Raw genomic sequence first — 22,133 nt, forward strand, 5'->3', positions numbered from 1 at the left:
TCATTTATTATGTGTTGTGTCTCCCACTTCAAAATAAACAAAATACAAACAGATAATGATCATTGGTTTCAAAGTGCTGTCAGAGTTTAATTAAGCCAAGTCAAGCTCATTACATTCAGTAGAGATAGAACATTTGCTAACACTTCACATTTTCTCCAGAAAGGACCTCTGAAAAACACCGTTTTGTTGGAAAGACATGGGCTGGAGTCTCACCTGGTCACATGGCTGTAGTTTAGAGGGAACAAGCCGACTTTGCAGTTGGGTTCTCAGCTGTGTCATTGTTTGGTACTCTGCCCTTCCTCCCAGCCCGTTTGTGGCAAAGAGAATGGCCCTTGCGTCTCTTAGCTTTGTAATAAACCACAAGTGATAAAGGTCCTGATTAGTAGTGTTTCAGACTCCATTTCTCAGACGAGGAGTATCAGCTCCCTAATGAATAGCAAGGAAATGAACTCAAGGCTTGACATGGACAGAGGCATTATAATCCTGACCCACCAAATTGAACAATTTTTACTATCAACAACAACAACAACAACAAAAACATCAAGCAAATGTGCCATTAAAAAACCCTTACATAATTGTAGCAGGTTTGGGTTTCCTCTGGTTCAAATTTTCTTGCCTCTTTGATAATCAGAAGATCTGAAGAAAGGCATAGCATTTCAGGGGAGAATCTGCATGACAGACTCACAATAAGGCTATTCACAAGGACTCTTTTATTCTCTCAAACAGTATCTGCATCATTCTTAGTCTCTGGCTTTACTACAAGGCTCCATTTAAACTTAACCCAACTCGCTGACTTAACTGATCCAGGAATTACTCAGTACAACCAGCCAGCAACTGTAGCTTTTTTTCCCCTTTTGATAAGGGGATTTAATACAATGGCCTTTACAGTTCTTAAATGACTCCATTTTTTTTTCCCTGTCTTTGAGATGTGGCGCTTATATGACCTTTTGTTCTTAATTAAATTTAACGTGGTTTGATTATATTTTTAAAAAGTATAAACAAACACAATATTGACTCCCTACCCTCAGAGTAAAACTTTTAAAATCTTGTAGATGGTATAAAAATGGAATTTATGTCATAATATTTACACAGTTGATTTCAATATATTGGATTCCATTATTAATGATTAGATACTACTAAATCAAACTTGAACATATTTTCATTTTTGAGGGGTGATTCTCATATAATCCTAGTAGTCCTTCAGCACTGCATGCTCACCTTTATATACTTTTGGTATTCTGCTGGTGTTTATACTATTTCTGCTACCATAGTGCTATTACACTAATCAGGGCATCCTTGGGTTTGTCTGTGAGTAGCTGGAGGAGGAGTGTAGGACAGAGCTTGGACACAGTGGAGAGATTCTTGAGGATATATTTGGTAGCATGCCACACTGAGAGTATAGATGATTCACACTTTGGATCCACACCTTGGAATAGTAGGTCTCAAACTTTAGTAGGAACAAAAATCATCAGAATGTTTGACAAATATGCAGCTACCTGGACCCCACCACCAGAGACTGATTAAGTAGGTCTGGGATGAGGGCCTGAGAACTTGTATTTTTGACAAGGACTCGGTTGATTCTGATGCTGATGATTACCAGACCACACTGAGACCATTATCCTATAAGTTCACCAGGGAACCTTGGGAATTCATGATTCCCTCCCCCACCCCCCAGGCCTCTTGCCTCTAGTATTTCTAGTACTGGAGCAGTTTGTGCATCTTCTCCTGTTCTGCTTCCATCCAAAGCAGGGCAGTATCCACCATGTATCTGACTTTCCCAGGAACAGGCCTCATCTGCAGGCCCACACTTGGGTGTTTGAGAATGTCCTCTCACTCTACCCCGGCTCTGTGCGTGATTAGGATTTCAGAGCGGTGTTATCTGTAGCACTTGATCCAAATTTGGTCCTCTGTCCTCCTCCCGTGTCCCTATTAAAGTAATTTTAGATTTTTAGAAACAAAAGTCCTTTTCAAAAGGATTGCCAATTAGAAATGGATGCTCAAGAAGCCTTTTGGGAATTATGGATGTAACATGTTTGTCCATTTTATGAAGATAAGATTTTTCCTTGAAGATAAGTTGATCTGATGGTCAGGAGAAATAGGAAAAATAAGTGGTGATGGCTACTATTGCTGTTTGTAGCATTGCGCCAAAGGTGGTGTCATGTCTTCTGCTGTCGAGTCTACCCCCATAGATTTGGCAGACTGCATTATTATGGGAATTTTCAGTTGGCAGACATTTTTGTTATGAGAATTTTCAGACCTGTGCAAAACTAGAAAATACAACTCCCATATATATGTCACCCAGTTTCCAGAGTTATGGAGATTTGCTGTGTTTTTCAGCAACTTTTTGTTTTGTTCTTAAATTTTGCTAGTAGTTATCTAATCGGTTCATTTTGGGAATGAATCAAACATGACATGCTTGGGTTGGGGCCTGACTGAATACAGTATCATGAATAGTAATTTGAATATGTCCTTTTCAGGAATGTGTTCCAGAAAACCTAGAGCTGAAGAAGAAGATTTTTGCTCAGTTAGATCAAATTGTCGACGATAAAGTTGTCTTAAGCAGCTCCACCTCTTGCCTCCTGCCTTCTAAGCTGTTTGCTGGCCTGGCGCACGTGAAGCAGTGCCTTGTTGTCCATCCGGTGAGTGCCTTACACCTCAAGAATTGGTTATATCTCATTTTGGTTTTCAGGAGCAATACATTTTTACTAATCTGCTAGTAAATTTTAACTGTTTTATTGAGGTATAATTCATATGCCACACAGTTAAAATTGTATAATTTAGTGGGTTTTTTAAAAGTATCTTTAGAAAGTTGTAAAATACTGGCATTTTTAAAAAGAATTTAATCCAAAAATGCCTTGAATTGTATCTGCATACCTAGTGCATAATGAGATAGAATGCACGATACTTATATACTTTCACCCTTGTGTAACTCACCTTCTAACTGAAGAGAGAGACTACTAAATGCATAATTCCACTGTCAGGGAAAAAGCCACTGTTACAAAATGTATATATTGAGTAAGAATTTGTAGCCATGTAACTGTGTTGTGTAGTATACTCAACACAATTCAGAGTAGGATCAGTTTTGCTAGAAGGCAGATTCTGGGTCCTGCTCCTGAGATTCTGGTTGACTTTAAATCCACTATCCCTTTTTCTTTTGTTCCCTGAACCCACCTGTTGTAATTACCTGGACAAACTTACTCACTAGGGGGTGCATGATGAGGTATATTGGACAGTGAGTTCCACATTGATGTGCAAGTGCTTAATAAATCTTTTTGAGATTAATGTGGTAATATGAGGTAAGGGGAATCAGAGAGGAAATCCAAGGATCACTTGGTAGGGGTTTGAGCTCAGTGTGACCTTGGAGACCCAGGACAGCCTGTTAGTACAGAAAAGCTAACTTAGCTCAAGCCATAATAGATATGATAGTAGATGACAGTGGCCATACCCCCAGCACCAGCAGGCCATCGGAGGTGAAGGCTGGGGACAGCCTAATGGAGAAACTGGAGCCAAGCTGGGCAGGATCTGGTTGGGCTGACAAGAGAGGAGAGAATGTGAGGCTGGGAAAGTTTGTAAACAAAGACGCTTGGCCAAGAGGAAGCATGGGGTGTGTAGCATCATAAGGAGGCTAGCCTGCCTGGAAGGGCACCCATACCTCACATACTTGGGAAGCAGGAGGAAAATGCTGGAAGGCTTGACAATAGTTGGGTTATACAGAATCGTCAGAGTTGCTCTGAAGAGCTGGGACTGGCTTAGGCACAGAGCAGCCTTGTGATGCGGTAGAAATGCTGCCTTTGGAGGGTAATCAGAAGGTTCTTTCTATATTGAAGATGGCTCAGAGAGGGGAGCAGCTGCTTCACAAAATTGGGGCAGTATTCCAAGTATGGAGGACCAGGGCTTTAGACTGAGAGGAGGGAAAGAACTCTTTCTGAGCAAAGAGTTTAGAGCGGGCAGGGGAGAGGGACAGACTTGGCTCAGGTAGGGGAGGAAGAAGGGGAAGTCACAGATGCCTGCTGGATTCTGTGTGCTGACAAGAATTGTACCACCATTCACATAGCTGTATGGTTCTGGATGTCTGGATGTCTTCCTACTGACATACAAAAGGGACCTTAACTGAAGCATCCAAATACCAAGCGTCCTCAAATACAGAGACGTAGACCCACAGAGCCTAGAAGAAAACCAGTCATGTGTAGCTACCACTCAGATAGAGGAAATTAGCGCCAAGAGGGACCTTAACTACAGCATCCAAATACCAGGTGACATGAAACATGTCCTATCTTTGCTTCTGTGATATTTACATGTCTGTAAAAAGGACTCTTAGAAACTGTAAACCACTTATTAGATTGTTGGTTGCATCAGTGACAGGTGTAAGCCTCTTACTTGAAAATTTCCAATTTCTAGCCAGAAATTTTACTTCTGAATCAGAAAAGAAAGAAAAGAAAGAAAGAAAGAAAGAAAGAAAGAAAGAAAGAAAGAAAGAAAGAAAGAAAGAAAGGAAAGAGAAAGAAAGAAGTCAAATTGTTTAGAAAATACCTCCAAAGTTTTTCTTTTTTTTTTTTTAATTTTAAGATTTTATTTATTCATGAGAGACACAGAGAGACAAAGAGAGGCAGAGACACAGGCAGAGAGAGAAGCAGGCTCCATGCAGGGAGCTGATGCAGGACTCGATCCTGGGACTCCAGGATCACACCCTGGGCCAAAGACAGGCGCCAAACCGCTGAGCCACCCAGGGATCCCCTCCAAAGTCCTTTAACAAGATTTCTACCTGTATCTCTTCATTTTAAACCTGATGGATGAGACCACACCTTATTCACTTTTCTGTCACACCTAACGAGTACCTCTGACTAGTAGTTCAGCCCCTGACTATTGAGTAATGACATTTCTCCTACTACCATTCCAGGATTGCTCACTCTTACTTCTTTAATCAAAGGCAAACAGCATAGGCAAATTAAGTTCAGACCTTACTTCAAAAATTGACCTCTTATTACATTTGTAAATTATTTTATACCCAAGCCAACATTCACTAAAGCAAATGAAATCACCCAAGTTGACTGTCTTTGGAATTTTATCCTTTCTTTCTTTTGTACTGGTGCTGCCCACCATGTCCTCATTCCACTGAGCTCAAGGAGAGTGGGGGGAAAAGTGTCTTTGAGCAATTCAACCTAGGCTAGATGGATAATCCCTAAATCATCAAGAACCATTTACTATCTCTGAGGAGCTACAGTTTCCCTTCAGCCCTGTAGCTGGGCAGGAGAATCCCAGCTCATCAGTTCACATGGCACTGCCTCAGCTCTGTGCTCTAGTCACTCACAACTCTTCGCCCAGACAGGAAATAGGATAAAGGCAAGGGAAGCCTATTCATGCCTCTGAAAGACTGTGGCAAGAGGGGATAGTCAGCAATTGCAAAAGATTGCTGCCTCCACCCCTCTGTGGAAGAACCAACAGCCAAGGAGTTTCCACATCACATATTGTTTCTTGGGCACTTTTTCCCATTGGCATCTGAGGAGCTTTCAGGTCCTCTGAGCACTGGTGGGTGAGTGGAAGTCACTATAAGTTGGATGTATTCTCTCTATGCACAGGTAGATTGGAGCCAGGAGAGTGGCGGGCTCAGGAAGAGGGGTGTTAATGTGGCCATTGTCTGTGTCCCTGACAGGCTTCCTCTCAGATGTCTTTTATGTTGCCTTTGCTTATCTGCCTCATCTCCCTGTGGATGTGTAGAGAGGCTCAGGGATGCCCATTTGGTAGCCAGTGATTAACTGAAAGTGGAGTTTGGCTACATTCTCTCTTGGTACTTAGATCTATGTTAGTGATCAATCAAAGCAAGCAGTTTTCTACTGATAGTTTCAGCCACGGTCTACAATCTGTTTTCAGTTGGGGATGTGATGGTTCCATGGAGCTGATGGGGCTGTGTGAGCCCATCAGATGCTCTTGGTGCCACCCTTATGGATGCCCTGTGGATGACGCTGCCTGGCAAGTTCACACCATCTGCTTAGGGATGAGTCTTGAGTGGGAACAGTTCCTAAACACACAACTCTCACGTAGGTTACTAGTCAGCCATGGTAGCCTGGAGTCAAATCAGGCCCAACTCGCATGAGGCACCCAGAGCGTTCCCGTCCAAGCACTCCTTGCCTACGCTTGCACCTTCTCTGACTCACTCTCCCACCTGACCCTAAAACCATTTGCCCTCATGTTGATGGTACTTTGGATATTTATCTATAAGTTTGCTGTTTGTGGAGAGCACATGAGTGTGTGTATGTGTGTGTGTGCAAGCAGTACCTGTTTCAGATTGCCAGCTGCTACCTTCAGAGGGGTGGAAAAAGACTTTCCTATGTAAAGTATCAAAATGGCGAAGGATTTAGTCTTGTCCACCTGCGGTAAGCAAGGTACTGATTCATTTTTATACTCGTTTTTCAATGAGAAAGAAGAATTCACCAGGTCAGGAGTGCCCCCTCCCCAGCAGGGCTGTGCAGATGAATTGCAAATTGCTGCACCTGTCTTCTGGGAAAAGGGACGGTCTGCCTTTCCTCTGTGAGTTTAACTCTGTTTAATCTGCTGCAGGGAAAATAAGCGAAGGCTCTGTGTTGGGCGTGCTGTGCTATCGCCGTGATCACATGCCTCCCAGGCTCCGGTCCAGATTCTGGGCAGGCTTTTCATGAGGTGAATGGAGAATGCCCCCCTTGTACCACCCAGCTCAACCTGAGCTCTCAAAGAGCCTCACAGGCCAGGCCCTCTCTTGGGCCTCCAGCAAAGCTCAGCTCCGCTCTCTCACCAGCTGAGCTGGGGACCATCTCCTGTAACCTTTAGAAAAGTTGCCTCCTTTCCTCCTTTGTTTGTTCTTCTCATTTCTTGAGAATATGTTTCTCAGTCTAACTCACAGACTCCAACAGCAGAAGGCCCAGGTCCTGCCGTCACGTCAGAAAGAGAGTAGTGTCAGGAAACAGCCATTCCTTTCATATTTAAGAGAGTTGCTTGCTTTGCTTACCTCTTGTCCTCTCCAATCCCCACCTCTCCTCTCTCTACCATGTCATTGTCACTGCCCATCTCTGAGCCTTCAGTAGGGGTCAGGGTCCTTGTCTTGGGACTGAGGTGCCATGGCAAGTACGACCCCATCCAGGGCCTCAGATCTGGGAGGTCCTCTTGCAGAAGCTTATAGACTTGGAGCGCATGGACACAGAAGTGTGGAAACTTGGCCTGTTTTAGGAAGTGCAAAGGGCCAGATCATGCAGTTGTATTTGAGTGGGTGGTAGGGACTTAAAGTCATGCAAGGTTTTGAGCTGGAGGTGGTATGATTAGCATCCTGTTTTTAATTTTTTTTTAATTTTAATTGTGATAAAATACACATAAGATTTGTCACCTTAAAAAAAAAAAAAAAAGATTTGTCACCTTAGCCATTTCTAAGTATACGGTCCAGTGGCAGTAGGCACATTCCCACTGTCCTGCAGACCTCACCACCATCTGCTCAGACTCTCTGTCTTCATTCAGATTGAGACTCTGTCCCCATTAAACAGCAACTCTCCATTCCCCTGCCCCTAGCCCTGGCAGCCTCGGGTTCTCCTTTCTGTCTCTGGATTTGACAGGCCCCTGCCTGACAAAGGATCACCTTGGCAGCAGCAGAGAGGATGAGCCTGGAGGGGGAGGCCAGGGAGGAGAGCCAGAATCTACATTGGAGGTGATGGCCTGAGCTAAGTGTGTGGTAGCAAGAATGGGTTTTCTGAAAGATGTGAATAGAATTGACAGAATCATGGATGGGAAGGTGTAGGGAGAGGAGGGGCCTGGGAGAGGCAGGCACCAAGGATACTTCTCATGGTATTAACTTGGGTGTCGAGGCTGTGATGGGTCTCATCAAGGTGCGGTGCTAGGAAGAGGATCTACGGTTTAGGGTGGGGAGAGATGGGAGTGGAGTTCGTGACAGGTTGAGTGTATGGTTGTTGGATATCCTAGGGGTGTGTCCAGTGCACAACTGCAAATATGGGCCTGCGGTGGGAGATGAGCTCTGTGTGAGATCACAGCATTTTGGGGTAGGAGTGATGGCCTGAGAACTGCTGAGCTCTTCCCAGAGCTAGAGAGTGGGTGTAGCAGGAAGCTAGTGGGGGCAGCCTGGGAGCACCACCATTTAAGGAGAGTGTAGGCAGGAGGAGAACCTGTAAGGAATACTTGCACAAGGAAACTAGCAAGTGGTATGTACAAATGCTTTTTAACTGTTGTCTCAACTGTGTTTTTGCTACCTATGGGGCTTGCAACATTGAAAGACCTTAAGCCCAATGTCTTTGTCTTATAGTAAGAAAAAATTCATCCAAGATACACATACTTCCAGTTCTTACAATTCTGATATTTAAAAAAGCCAGGGGTAGACATTTTTATAAGACTTCAGTCTAGGCAGGAGATAAGCGATTCAGTTGAGGCACTGATTCATAATTTACTTATTTGAAAACAGGTGCCATCCTCTCTTGCTTTCTAAGAGGGTTGAGAGAGTGACCAGGGCAGGCTGAGAGCAGAAGGAACCTCTTAGGCTAAACTGCGTGTAGACAGAGGCCTCTCCTATGTGATGTCCTAGGGAAAGAAATTTTTCTTTCCCTTTTCTGTAGAAGTCATTTTAGAATGGATGCTTCTTAAAGCTATTTAGTGACTATAAGATTCTATCAATTTTCATCCATATATCAAGGAAAAATTATTTAAAAGTATCATTTGGAGAACATTTTACTACAGTGCATTTGGCTTTTAATGGTGAGGCTAATCAGGTTCTACCAACCAGCATTTTCTTTGGACCTAGGATAACTTTCTTTTCTTCAAGAACAGCTTCTCAAAGTACAGCAAGAAAACCAGAGCCCAAAGTATAAATGCTGGGCTAGGCAAGCATTTCCCTCAGGGCCTCTTCATGGTGAACCAACCCTTCCCATCTTAGGCTGTATTATGATGAGGCTGTGGTAGAGTTCTGATGCTGTGTGATATCTAGGTGAGATTGGTGGGGGATGGGGTGGGGCAGACATTTGAGGCTCAGCATGGAGAAGTTAGGGAAATACCAAGTTTTGGGTATTTCCCAAAATTATGCTGTCAATGATTTTTAATACCAACACAGTAGAATGGCAAGAACCTGCAGTGACTCTTGTAGAGAAAATGGCTCTGAGGATGACTGGGGTAGGTAGAAGCCTAAGAAGTCTGAACAACTGGTAGCTGAGAAATCCTGTGGGGAGGTCAGGGGTTTGGAGATTAGTCCTGGATGTTTCAGATGGTCATCTGCCCCTCCAAATTTCAAACTCCTGTGTTGGTTCTGATTTTTCTATATAAAACCACAGAATTCTGCACTCAAGTTTTTCCTTTCCCACCTTTGTGGATTACTTCATATTTCAAGTTTCTTGTCATGGGTGCTAAATCTAGAGAGGCCTCTCCAAAGACAAATCTGCCCCATCTGACCATTCAAGATAGGCAAGCAAAGTCTGCCAAAACAACAGCCTAACTCCAGAGCTGTCTTTTGAGCCCTTCCCCTTCCATCTCTCCCATAAGGTAAACCCACCGTACTACGTGCCATTGGTTGAGCTGGTCCCACACCCGGAGACGGCTCCTGCGACAATGGACAGAACCTACGCCCTGATGCAGAAGATTGGACAGTCCCCAGTCAGAATCATGAAGGAGATTGAAGGCTTTGCCCTGAATCGCCTTCAGTATGCCATCATCGGTGAGGCCTGGCGGCTCGTGGAGGTGAGTGGGCTGCTTCCAGCCTCTGGCAGTTGGAGGAATAGGTGGCCATGGGGGAGGGGTGGTGGAAAAGTCAGCACTGGGTCCTGCTTGCTCTGTTCTGGGGACTGAGGGCAAGCTCTTCTCTCAGGTTCAGTCAACAGACAAGGAAAATAAAACGTTATGTAGCAATTCATCACATGTTTCAGAGATTCCTCTGTTACAATAAGTCATTTGATATTCACACTTGATGATAGACTTCTCTGTTTCCTGTCCTTTCATAGAGGACATAGAAATTACCACATAATTTCTCTGTGTGACACACTGCATTTTCTCATAGTCTCAGGTTCTCCCCCCAGTGTTATGATTTTTCAAGAGGAGGAAAAATTAAATTTTGGGTAAACTTGTATCCTCTAGAGAGGTCTAGTTTATTTCAAGAGCTTGAGGAAGAGATAATGGGTAAGCCTTAAACTTGTTAGCAATATGTTCATCTCACATATAAATAGAACATTATACACACACACACACACACACACACACACACACACACACACCCTTGTTCTTTCATGGAAAGCTTTTGTACGTGACTTTCAAAATCACCTCACTGCATACATGTGTACAAAGGACTTGGTGCTAGGCAGGATAGACAATCCAAGCGGCCCCAGGACTTGCAGTGAAGAGTCCAGGGGTCTCAGGCTCAGACCATCTGGTTCTGTCCACTGGCTTGCTGTTGCTTTCCCCATCTTCCGTATGGGAAGACAGAACCGTCTGCCCACTCTCATCTTACAGGAACCTGGTAGAGTGAGTAAGTCTGTCCAGGTCCACAGGGCAGAGGGAATGGAGCTCAGGCTGAATTGTCTGTTTGTGGAACAGGCCCATTTCTTGGCTTACCTCCTGTGGGAGCTTGCCAGTCCCAGCCTGAGACTGGAGCTAGGAAGCCAGACCGTGAGCATTGTGCTGGAGCTTCTCAGTTCCTGATCATGTGTTGCTCCCACTCCCTGGTTCTGGCATTCCATCCCGTCCCCATTAGATTCATTATCTGACCCGACTGCCATGGTCATTTGCCACAGAATAGCTCAATTCTGTGTCCTTACTGTTTAAATCCACTTAATGTTCCTATATCTTCAAGATAGAGTCCTGGGATTTTCACTGTTAAGTTTGTAGTTTTAATTTCCTAAAGTTGTAGAATGTTTTTTAGTATCAGTGGTAGAATGTTTGGAAGACAACACTGAGCTGAAAGCACCCCCATGGAGCTGTGTTTAAAATATTTCCCCTTGTCTAGAGAAGGGGAACACTTTAACAGACCACAAGAAAAGTTCAGTATTACACTGAGAAGTTTTTTTTTTAAGGATTTTATTTATTTATTCATGAGAGACAGAGAGAGAGAGAGACAGAGAGAGAGAGAGAAGCAGAGACACAGGCAGAGGGAGAAACAGGCTCCACTCAGGGAGTCTGACGTGGGACTCCATCCCAGGTCTCCAGGATCACGCCCTGGGCTGAAGGCAGCACTAAACTGCTGAGCCACCCCAGCTGCCCTGTGAGAAGTTTTAAGGCAGTTTTTACTTTTGTTTGTAAGGTATCTCAGTGCCCCAAAGATAAAGAAAAGCCCTAAGTTGAAGCTTGCTTCCTCTAATCAGAAAGATGTGAGCCAACCTGAGGAAAAACTTGGAGGTTCTGGTATCATAGAATTAGGTGGGAGTCATATGCAAAGGATTCTATGTTGACCACAAACTGGAACCAGCTGCAGTCTGGAAGCTCCAGGTTTGGAAGAGCAGTAAGGGGTTCCAGTGTCTCACTTTACTGGTTGGAGGAAGAAGGGCTGGAAGGGTTTCTGAATTTGACCACTCTGGGTGTTCTCATGGCCTCATTTTTTCTGCCCTCCTTCTGATTGTCCTGTCTCCACTGGTGGACTGAATATAATCGTATTACTGGCTGACAGGAATGTTCCCAGGGACGACATACCTGACAATCCCACCCGTGTCTCTACTTTGGCTACTGTGCGACTCACGTGTCTGAAGTCCCCATAGAGCACCAAATGCTAAAATTCAGCAGGATACGGTTTGAATGTGAAAAATTGAGAAAAGGCTACAGAAATGAGATGATAAAGTGTGACTAGAACCTCAAGTTTCTTTGGTGAATGTGTGTAAGATAATTCACTTTTAGAAATAAAGATGATCTATGGACAGAATTCAGGCAGGCCTAGAAACAGCAGGTCCCTCTGTCCAGGATGGGGTGAGGCAGGAATAGAGTGGTGGGCATTCCAGAGCTCTGCAGAGACTTTAGTGACAGGTGAAGTCTTTCAGTTGTGGGACAGGGGATCATGGAGGGAACAGGTCAGAGGGCAGGGACACCATTGTTGTCCCCGAGGTGCTTTGACCATTGCTGCTCAGGAGGGCCATCAGCACACCTGCTCCCAAAGTTGTTTCTCGGGGCAGAGAAGTCACAGGTGTGGGTTCTGAACTTCCACACTGCGGCCCTACTTTCCTAGGCTCTGGGGCTGGCAGAGCCAGAGTCCCGCTGAGAGAGTCCTTCCCTGGCTCCTCCCTCCGAGTTCTCCACACTGCAGCCCAGCTGACCCACTAAAGGCACATTTTTCTTAACTCCCCCCCACCTCCCCACCCTCCCCTTGGGCATAGTGGATCAGTATTTCTGCCCATTAGGTGGGGTGGCTTAAGGAGTCTTGACTTTATCACATGAATTTCTTTTTTTTTTTAAATATATTTTATTTATTTATTCATGAGAATACATAGAGAGGAGAGAGAGAGAGGCAGAGACACAGGCAGAGGGAGAAGCAGGCTTCATGCAGGGAGCCTGACGTGGGACTCGATCCAGGGTCTCCAGGATCACACCCTGGGCTGCAGACGGCACTAAACCGCTGAGCCACTGGGGCTGCCCTCACATGAATTTCTTAAAGGAAAACCTGTGCTGCCTGTGGTCTTGTTTCCACTTAAGACATTGAGAGTCAGGCAAAGTGAGAGAGCCTCTCGGGAGCCCCACCTTGCTGTGTGCAGATCTGCACGCGTGTGCTGAGCCCCAGTCAGGGCTGGGGTTACATGACACCCCTTTGACTCACAATTTCAGAGCTAGTTGAACTTGAATTTAGATTTTAGGGTGTTTCGAGTTTCCCTCAAAACATTTAAGGGCAACTTTAATATAAAAAGGAGCTGAATTGGGGATGTTTTGCAATAAAAAGCGAAGATTTTTTTTTTATATGTCTTAAGTTCAAAAGTTCCAAAGATCTCAAAGAATTTATCTTTCCAAGACATTCTCCTTCTGTGGTAGGTTTCACGTGTGGGCCAAAGCACTAAGGCTCAGCCTTGCTGTAGAAAACACCAGGAGCTAAGATGAGGTCAAGGGACTCATCATGGGCGCTTTAGTCTCATTCCTTTGATTCACAGAGCAAGTTGAAATTTGGCAGAACCTTTTCTCTTTGACCCACACTAGGGCTAGTGTGCTTTCAGGTATGAAAGCTGCAAGGTGCCTTAGTTGCAGAGCACAAAGATGCCTCGTGCAGCATATGGGCCTGCATGCCACTGTCCTGGCTTCTCGGTGCCATGTCAGCGATGCAGTGAGGAATACTGTTCTGTGGTGTTGTGTGTAGACAGCTCTGCACAAATCAAATCCAAGTGTGAATTTCCAGGAGTTCTACCCACGAGTTGGGGTGTGAGCTGCAGTGGGAGAGGCAGGGGGCCTGGCCAGAATGATGGCTTGCATTTCTCTTCAGCCATGGTGGTGTCTTAATGCAGGTATCAGAGGAGCAGAAAGATGCTGTTTTGCCATTTGCTAATTTTGTTGATCTGGCAGGTTATGATTGATTTTCCCATGTTGACGCAGCCTAGCATACCAGAAATAAATACCAGCAGGTGTGTAATTCTTTCTGGACATTGCTAGAGTCAGTTTGCTTATGTTTTGTTGAGAATTTTTCCTAAGTTCAGAAGAAATACTGGTTTATAGTTTTGTGGGGTTTTTTTTACTGTCTTTATTTAGTTTTGATATCAAGCTAACACTTCATTAGCTATCAAGGTAATAACACATAAATGAATTGGTAAGTTTTCCCTCTTTATTTTTTTGAAGAGATTATAAAATTTTTGTTAACTCTTCTTTAAATGTTTGGTAGAATTCTCCAGTGAAAGCACCTGGGTGTGGAGGGCTCTTTTCCAAGAGATTTTTAAAAAAATTTTTTTAAATTTTTATTTATTTATGATAGTCACACAGAGAGAGAGAGAGAGAGAGAGAGAGAGAGGCAGAGACATAGGCAGAGGGAGAAGCAGGCTCCATGCACCGGAAGCCCGACGTGGGATTCGATCCCGGGTCTCCAGGATCGTGCCCTGGGCCAAAGGCAGGCGCCAAACCGCTGTGCCACCCAGGGATCCCCCCCAAGAGATTTTTAATGACAAGTTCAGCTTCTTTAATTGTTATAAGAACCATTCAGGTTGTCTGTTTCATCTTGGTTGAGTTTTAATGGTTTGTGGCTTTTAAGAAATCGTTCCATTTCTTCTGAGTTGTTGAATTCATGAACTTAAAGGTGTTGGTGGTACTCTCATACTTAGCGTCCACAGGGTCTGTAGTGATATTCCTGGTTTCGTTCCTGATATGGGGGATTGTTGTCTGCTCTCTTTTTATCCTTGTCAGCCTTGCTAGAGCTTTATCAATTTTATTGATTATTTTGAAGAAGCAACTTTTTGTTTCATTGATTTTCTTTATGTCGTTTCTGTTTTTGAGTTTCATTCACCAACTCTGGAGCACATATTTTAATATTTGCAGCCAAGCATGGAAGAGTAATTCTAAGGGTGGAGCAGGGAAAGATTAGGGAGGCTTCTGTGCAGGCCTGCCCATTCAAGAAGAGGGAGGTGAGCTGCAGACATTATTTCCTGGTCAGAAAGAGAAAGTGCTGGGAACAAGACACACTTCATCTTTATGGCAACCTAGACCATGACAGACTGTCTTGCCGTCGATTGTCTGTCCCCACACAGCTGTGTAAGCTTGGCAAGAACAAGACTGGGAGAAAGATGGGCTGCTAGGTACCTGAAGGAACAAGGTTACTGGGTTATGTTCACAGGTGCTCACCCCATATTTTCCCTTCCAGTTTGGCTTCAGAATTGAGATGGAGCAGCCCTTTGTAAGCTTAGAAATGCCAGATGAACAAGTCCAGCTACAGTCTAGTAGCCCAAGATTGGGTCACTAGGGCACAAGATCCTGTTGGCCAAGAATGTGATTTTAAGTCAATATTCTTAAGCTAATGATCGCAATAAAGGAAGTTGTGTTATGATAATAAAACCCTCACCCAGACAACATCTGAGCTTGTACTGCCTATAAATTCTTGCTCCATCCAAGCAGGGTAGGTGGAGGTGAGCTGGAGTGAATCATAAAGCCATCAGCAGATTCTCAGCCTGTTGGAATGTGTTGGTAATGAGCTTTGGAAATTGCTTATCTCAGGTTTTATTCACCCTTCTGAGCAATGTAATTTTGAGGTTGGATTTCTTTTTTTCATGCCCTGAGCTGCAGGAATTCAGTTCTTGGTTTCTTGTCAGGCAGGCATAGTTTATGGGATCTGGGTCTAATTCCTTTTATGAAGGATTGTTTCAGTTAATAAAATGTATCTCTGAGATCATATAGTAAAATTAACTGAGGAGACCTTTTGTGATAAACTCATTTAGGTGTTTCTGTTGAATATGAGACTGTAACACAGGAATTAGGAGTCTTAGCACAGGGAACCCCTGAGGATCATCTACTCATCAGTAACTTTAGTTTGTATAGTGTTTAGAAGTTTACAAAGCACTTTCCTTTATATTTTTCATGATTTACAGGTATTTTCAGGTCATCCCATCTTAAGATCTCATCCCATCTTAAAAATAACATTGTTATTTTTTGCCCTTACCTATTAAGAAACTGGCTCAAGAGTTAAGTGGTTTGATTCACATTCTGCAGTCTGCTGGGGATTCAAACCTGTGCCACTTCCGTGCTTCAGCATCTGCACTTGTGAGTGGAGGTGACGATGGACTATTTCTCATTGGGACATGATGAGGATTAGATGGGGTTACATATGTAAAGGGCTTAGAATATGCCTGGCATATGATAATGGTTTAGTGCGTGTTACAGACTGTGGTGCTGTAATGGTGCCCATGTTTTCTGAGTTCCTGAATCCCGTGTAGTTTTTTTAATGCAACAGCTGCCACCAGCGTATTAGCTCTGAGCTGAAATGCTCACATCCTGGCTAAGCATGTGAGACTCCTAGAAGGCATGGGGGGCGGGGGGGCAGGGGGCCTCACCTGGGAGCTCGTTACCAACACAGCATCTGAGGGCCCATCTCAGACCTGCAGAACCACACTCTGCATTTTAATAAGCTCTGCAGGACGTTCATATGCTCCTTGAAGCAAGCTGGAGAAGCTCTGTCCCTAGTGAGACACTGATCAAAGACTTGATGTGTTGTAGTTCATCTGTTTTAAGGTAAACTTTATGGTTTTGGTTTTTTGTTGTTTTTACATTTTAACATCTTATTTTTATGGGCAGCATGTTTCTTCCTTAGTAGAACATTCAGTAGTCATTTAACTTTTGATCCAGTCTTAATTTCAGTGAGATATAATATATTCTACTGCCTCTTTGTCTTTTCTCCTTCCATGTTCTTCTGTCTCTGTATGTCCCTTGTTTCTGACTCTCTTTATCTGACTTAGGCTTATAATAGATAAACATGCAGCTCTAACTGGCTTCTGCTTAGTGGAGAGATTTCCACCTGGTCACTTTATAAGCCGTGATTTCCAGTCCTAGTTTTGTGACACTGAATACCTCTGGTTGGTATCAAAAGTGATATGAAAATCAACTTTAAAAGAGGATTTAACTCACTTTTAATTAAAACACAAGCACATTAGAACAAAAGAATGCTAGTTGTAACTGCTCAGGAGAGGTGAGTCATTTTTTCCAAATCAAAGCTGGCCTTCCACGTGTCCCACAGGACTGATTTGGGGATAGATGCCCAGACAGCATCTTCCTTGTCATGCTGGCCACACACTTTTCATCAGCCACCCTCATCTAGCCTTTAGATTTCCGAGTAGGGATGCAAATCGTGGCCAGGTTTTCCTCTTATTAGTCATGGGCCTGTGTGAACAAAAGTGGGTCCCTCCAGGGGTGACAGCCGGAAATGAGCAGGCTTCTTGTACTTGCAAATCAGGTGCACCTGTGTGGCGTGCGCTGGGTCTTGTGTTGTTGGCTAGATGAATGAGCAACCTGCTTCCGCATGGATTGCTACACTTAAATTAGAACGTACTGCAAGCTCTTTCACGGAATGGGAGGTGACACAAAGGAGAACTGATGGGGTGAATGTATTTTAGGGGCAAAGATCTGAAATTGTAAGTTCACTACTTTAAGTATCTCTTATGCTTCTCTCCCATGTGCTGTGACTCTGTGGAGGCGGGCGGTCATTTGATTTCTTCTTTCCTTTTATGAACCAGTATTAATATAAACCAGGTCCGGTTCTCCAAGTTCATGTTAATCCTCAGGAAGTTTGCTCCCCACATATTCAGCATTCTGAGAAGGAAGCCATGTCGGACCGTCAACTGCCTTTGTGGCCCACAGTTTTCTGACAGGCTGGGGAGACCCAGCATTTCACTGATGGCTTTTTTCCATAAATGTCCCCCTGAGTAGGTACCTGTGGCCAAGTAGGTATGCTCCCTGCCAATCATTCAGCCTTCTCTCTGGAAGAAAAACAGTACAAGGCAGGGCAGGAAGGCTACAGAGAAAAAAACAGAGCCGGGTCAGGCTAAGCCACTTGTTTTGCTGGCTTTGGGATCAGGGAAGAGGCAATAGTGGTCTTGTGTCTCGAGAGGCTAGACAAGAGGAAGCATGTTCAAAGCAGTCGCTTGCAGGTAATTGGAAGGCAGGGTCATATTAGAGGCTTTTCTTTGCAGGGAAGGTGTTGGAAACACTGTAGAATGCTCCGGGCTATGGCTAATCTGGAATGTATCCAGTAGGAAAAAGTTGAGGCTTGATTGAGCAAATGGTTCAGACATTGGTGACACCTGTTTGTATACGTGGCGAGAAGAGCCAAGCAGGAGGGCGAGTCGTATAAAGGGAAGTTAAAGGAGCCAAGGAAGACCCAAGCTCCTGCCCTCCACACCATACCCTCAACTGTATGATTTTCTACATTGTGTGTGTTTTAAAATTTAAAAGTTTAGTTTAGTTTTTTTTTTTTTTAAATTAAAGAGGTAATGTGTTTGACTGAACCTCCCTCGTGGTTGAAAAGAACCAGCCTATAGCAGCCCTACTCCCTGAACTCTGGGATCTGGGAGTTTCCTTCCCCTGCTCTGAGCCTCACATCCTTCCAGAAGTGATACTATCTCTGTTTCTTCTTTTCTTTTTTAAAGATTTTATTTATTTGACAGAGAGAGTACATAAGTACAAGGGGGGTGCAGCAGAAAGAGAAGGAGAAGCAAGGAGCCCAATGTGGGGCTTGGTTCCAGGACCCCGAGATCATGACCTGAGCTGAAGCTGGATGCTCCACCCACTGAGCCCCCCAGGAGCTCCAATTCTATCTGCTTGTTTCATTCCTGACTTGGACCTCCCTTTGGGGACCAGCCTTGGGCAGGTCTCCTGGCCTCACATAGGAAAGTATGTTTCCTCTCACTTCCTCTCCTGCCCTGTGTCCTCCCATGGCCTTGCCTGCCTTGTGCTTTTTCCTTCTGTGTTCATCTACTCAGTGTCAGGTGCTGCATGCACGGAGTCCGCCAGCCTCCCATCCCCAGCATGCCCAATTCTGTGCATTTCTTTTTTCTTTCTCATCAAGGCAAAATTCACTCAGCAAAGCTTTTTCTTAAGACATTTTTTTCTGCCATTTCTGCATTATTTATTCTATCTCCTGAAAATACAGCCCAGACATCGGTATTGATGAGGCCAGTGAGGTACCATGTCCCACCTCTCCAGGACCTGAAGCATGCTCACCTTTCCACCCTATTCACATGCCCTGGGTCCGTTGTCTCTGTGCCCACCTGGCCTCTGCCTTTCTTGCCTCCCAAAGCATGGGGCAGCCTGTCTGTGGCAGCAAGTGTATCACCTGGGGACATTAAAGAGGTCTCTTGACTTTTTTTACCCTGTGAAGTTTTCCCAAAGGCTGTCATGGATCTGTCATGACTGTCATTTTCCTGGCTCCATCCTATCTCTCAGTACAACAGCTCAGTGGGCACCTGGGAGTGCAGGACCCGTCTGGGAGTGCAGGATCTTTGAGCCGACGTGTCACCTCCTTCGCCAGGACCTTCCTCTAAATTAGTTGCAACCTGCTTTCACATTGGCTTAAAGTCCAGAGAGCTCCCTATTGATGGCCTTCTGTTCAGAGGTAGTAAGGGGAGGCGGTGCTTTTTCGGAAGCCCCAGAACCATATTGGAACCCACAGTCAGGACTCAGCAAGTGTTATGTGTCCCATGCTGGCCCCGAGAGAAGAGGAAGTTAAGTAGTCAGCTATCTGGTTGGAAGGACTCAATGCATGTACAACTTGAGGTGTGTTCCAGTGCTGTGATAAGCCGCTGGGATGCGGGGCTACAGGCAGGCGGCTTTGGGCAGAAACAGCGCCTGGCACGTTTGGGTAGCTCTTCCTGCCTCACACTAGTGCCGAGTCCCGTGCCCTGTGCAGGGAGTCTGGTCCGGCTCCACTCTCCCAAGCTCCTGTCTGATCTGATGGGCACCGTAGACTCTGCCGCGGCACACACTGAAGCTTCTCTCCAGAGAAGTCCAGGGAAGATGTAAGTTGCTGAAGAAATTAGAATTCTCTTCCCTCTGAAAACTGTTTTTGCTGGCTGGGAATCATTCATAGTCCTGATAGTCTATAAGGAGTAGGCAATTTTTATGATAGGATTTACTATTTTATGGGAGGTTACCTTCTGAGTAGCCACATTGGCCAGCACCAGAGCCCCCCTGAAAGGACAACCCCTGCTGGACTTATTAACAGATAGACATAATGAAAACATCAACCACATATTCAAATTTTTAAAAACCTGTTTGGCATGCCTGGATTACTTTAACGGTGTTTAAAGTCAAGACTTCAATGCTAGTATTCTAACAACCCTTAAAACTAAATGAAAATGCTTTTTTTTTTTTTAAATTTATGATAGCCACAGAGAGAGAGAAAGAGAGAGAGGCAGAGACTCAGGCAGAGGGAGGAGCAGGCCCCATGCACCGGGAGCCCGATGTGGGATTCGATCCCGGGTCTCCAGGATTGCGCCCTGGGCCAAAGGCAGGCGCCAAACCGCTGCGCCACCCAGGGATCCCAATGAAAATGCTCTTATGCTAACTCCTGACCACCTATCATCACCAGTATAAATCATGATCTATCAATCAATATCAATGATGGATTTCAGCTCCTCCCATGTGAGCTGGAAAGTTAACAGGCAGTGGGCAGTGGGCCCCTAAAATAGAGGAGGGAAAGGGAGAAGGGGGAACATACTAGGGGGCCCCAAGAGAAAAGGCAGGGAAGAGAGGCTGCCAGTGACAACCAAAACTGCAGCCTCATCACCTGGCCTCCTGTGCCTTCTGGGAGGGCAGGAGGCCGGCCGTGATCTGGAGACACAGGGGCAGAAAGCTCTGCTGGAATTACGAAGGAGAGGTAGGCAGAGATGGGGCTGTGCTGTGCTTCTGGTTTTGGAGGGAGTGCTTGTACTCCTGGGTGCAAACCTCTTTGTGAAAACTTTGTCCCCAGAGGACCTCCCGCTAAGGCACTGCTCCCTTGCTGACAGCAGTACAGTGATATTTGCACAGAAGGGTGTATTCCTTCTACTGTGTTTGTTTGTAGGTCAAGACTTCCCCTTATCTTTCAGACTCCAGAATACCATTATTTTTCTCCCTGAAAACATTGTTCTAAGCATTGCACAGTAAGAGAAAAACACACTGGGGAGTTATTACCACCTGGGGCCGACAGAGCTCTGGAGCATACCTTGTAGTGGAGAGTCTTTCCCCTCTTTCCCTTTCCTAGTTTTGATTTGTTTCCATTTAAACAGTTTGATTTGAAGAATAATCAAAGGGGAAAAAAATACCACCTATATTTCCCCTACCCTGAAACAGTCAACTGCTTTTATTTTATTGTGTTCTTATCTTGTCTTTATTAAGAATACTTTCCTCGAGGGGCCCCTGGGCATCTCAGTCAGTTGAGCGTCCGACACTTGATTTCAGTCCAGGTCATGATCTAAGGGTCCTGGTTCTAGCTCTGTGCTCAACATGGAGCCTGCTTAGGACTCTCCCTCCCCCTCTCCCCACTGTCCACTCACGCACACATGTGTTCTCTCTCTCAAATAAATAAATCTTTTTTTTTTAAAAGGACTATTCCATTTTTAATGGTTTAATGATATTTCTTTTAGTTGATCTTTTAAAAAAATCTAATCCCTCCCCTATTATAAGTTGTTTTAAGGTAGTTCCAAGTTTTCCGGCACTATAATGCCACAGTGAACATCCTTGCTGGGCTAGTCTCTTCTCCTGGGGACTTTTCATAGAATAATTGCTGACAGTGTGGGATCTCCCTGTCAGAGAGGAGCAATGTGTCTGCCACCTGCTAGATGTAGCAAAGATGCTTTCAGAGGGTTTGTGGCCCGCATCTCTTGCCATCAGTGGTGCTCGTGGGCTTGCCTCCTCCACCTGCCCAAGACAGTCCATCTTGTCCCTCTCATCTCTTTTTCCCCTGGGCGCCCTCTCAGCAGCCTCTAGACAATGGGTGTTTTGTGAATCAGTGTCCTCTTGCATCAGCCAAATTTGGTGTTCAATCAGCTCTTCCACAAGTTAGCAAAATTTGCTTGAGTCATTCTGCAGGAATGTTTATGCCTTGCTTCCAAGAAAACTTGCAGGTTTTGGCAAGAAGCCGGGCCTGACCACAAGCCTTTGAGTAATAGTGGGGCCTCACTTAGTAGTCTTTTCTTTCTTATGTATTAAAATCTTGCATTTGCCTCACCTCCCTGGAAGGTAGCTTGACTGGGGGTGGTTGGTGCAGGTCTTTTTCCCTCTTGCTCTGGAGTCAAGTTTCATGTTGCATGGAGGAGAAGTAATGCTTGTCAAAGAGTATAGAAAACAAAACTATAGGGGCACCTGGGTGGTTCAGTGGTTGAACATCTTCCTTCAGCTCAGGTCATGATCATGGGGTCTTGAGATTGAGTCCCGCATTGGGCTCCCTGTGAGGAGCCTGCTTCTCTTTCTGTTTCTGCCTCTCTCTGTGTGTCTCTCATGAATAAATAAAATCTTAAAAAAAAAAAAAAACCTATATAATACATAAATGGAGGGAACTAACTCATGATTCTAGTTTGTTTTTTTTTTAATTTTTTTTTAATTTATTTATGATAGTCACAGAGAGAGAGAGAGAGAGAGAGAGAGAGAGGCAGAGGCATAGGCAGAGGGAGAAGCAGGCTCCATGCACCGGGAGCCTGATGTGGGATTCGATCCCGGGTCTCCAGGATCGCGCCCTGGGCCAAAGGCAGGCGCCAAACCGCTGCGCCACCCAGGGA

General features: G+C 44.8%; 1 protein-coding gene across 1 annotated transcript in view; it reads left to right on the forward strand.

The window, feature by feature from the left end:
* CRYL1 (crystallin lambda 1) overlaps positions 1-22,133 on the forward strand; it is a 146,253-nt gene that overhangs the window by 110,986 nt on the left and 13,134 nt on the right. The window contains exons 4-5 of the mRNA XM_025462760.3: positions 2,478-2,639; positions 9,499-9,693. Of these exons, the coding sequence (XP_025318545.1) occupies positions 2,478-2,639; positions 9,499-9,693 (357 nt within the window). The remainder of the gene's footprint in view (positions 1-2,477; positions 2,640-9,498; positions 9,694-22,133) is intronic.

The sequence above is a fragment of the Canis lupus genome, chromosome 25 (assembly GCF_003254725.2).
Source record: "Canis lupus dingo isolate Sandy chromosome 25, ASM325472v2, whole genome shotgun sequence".
NCBI classification, from domain to species: Eukaryota; Metazoa; Chordata; class Mammalia; order Carnivora; family Canidae; genus Canis; species Canis lupus.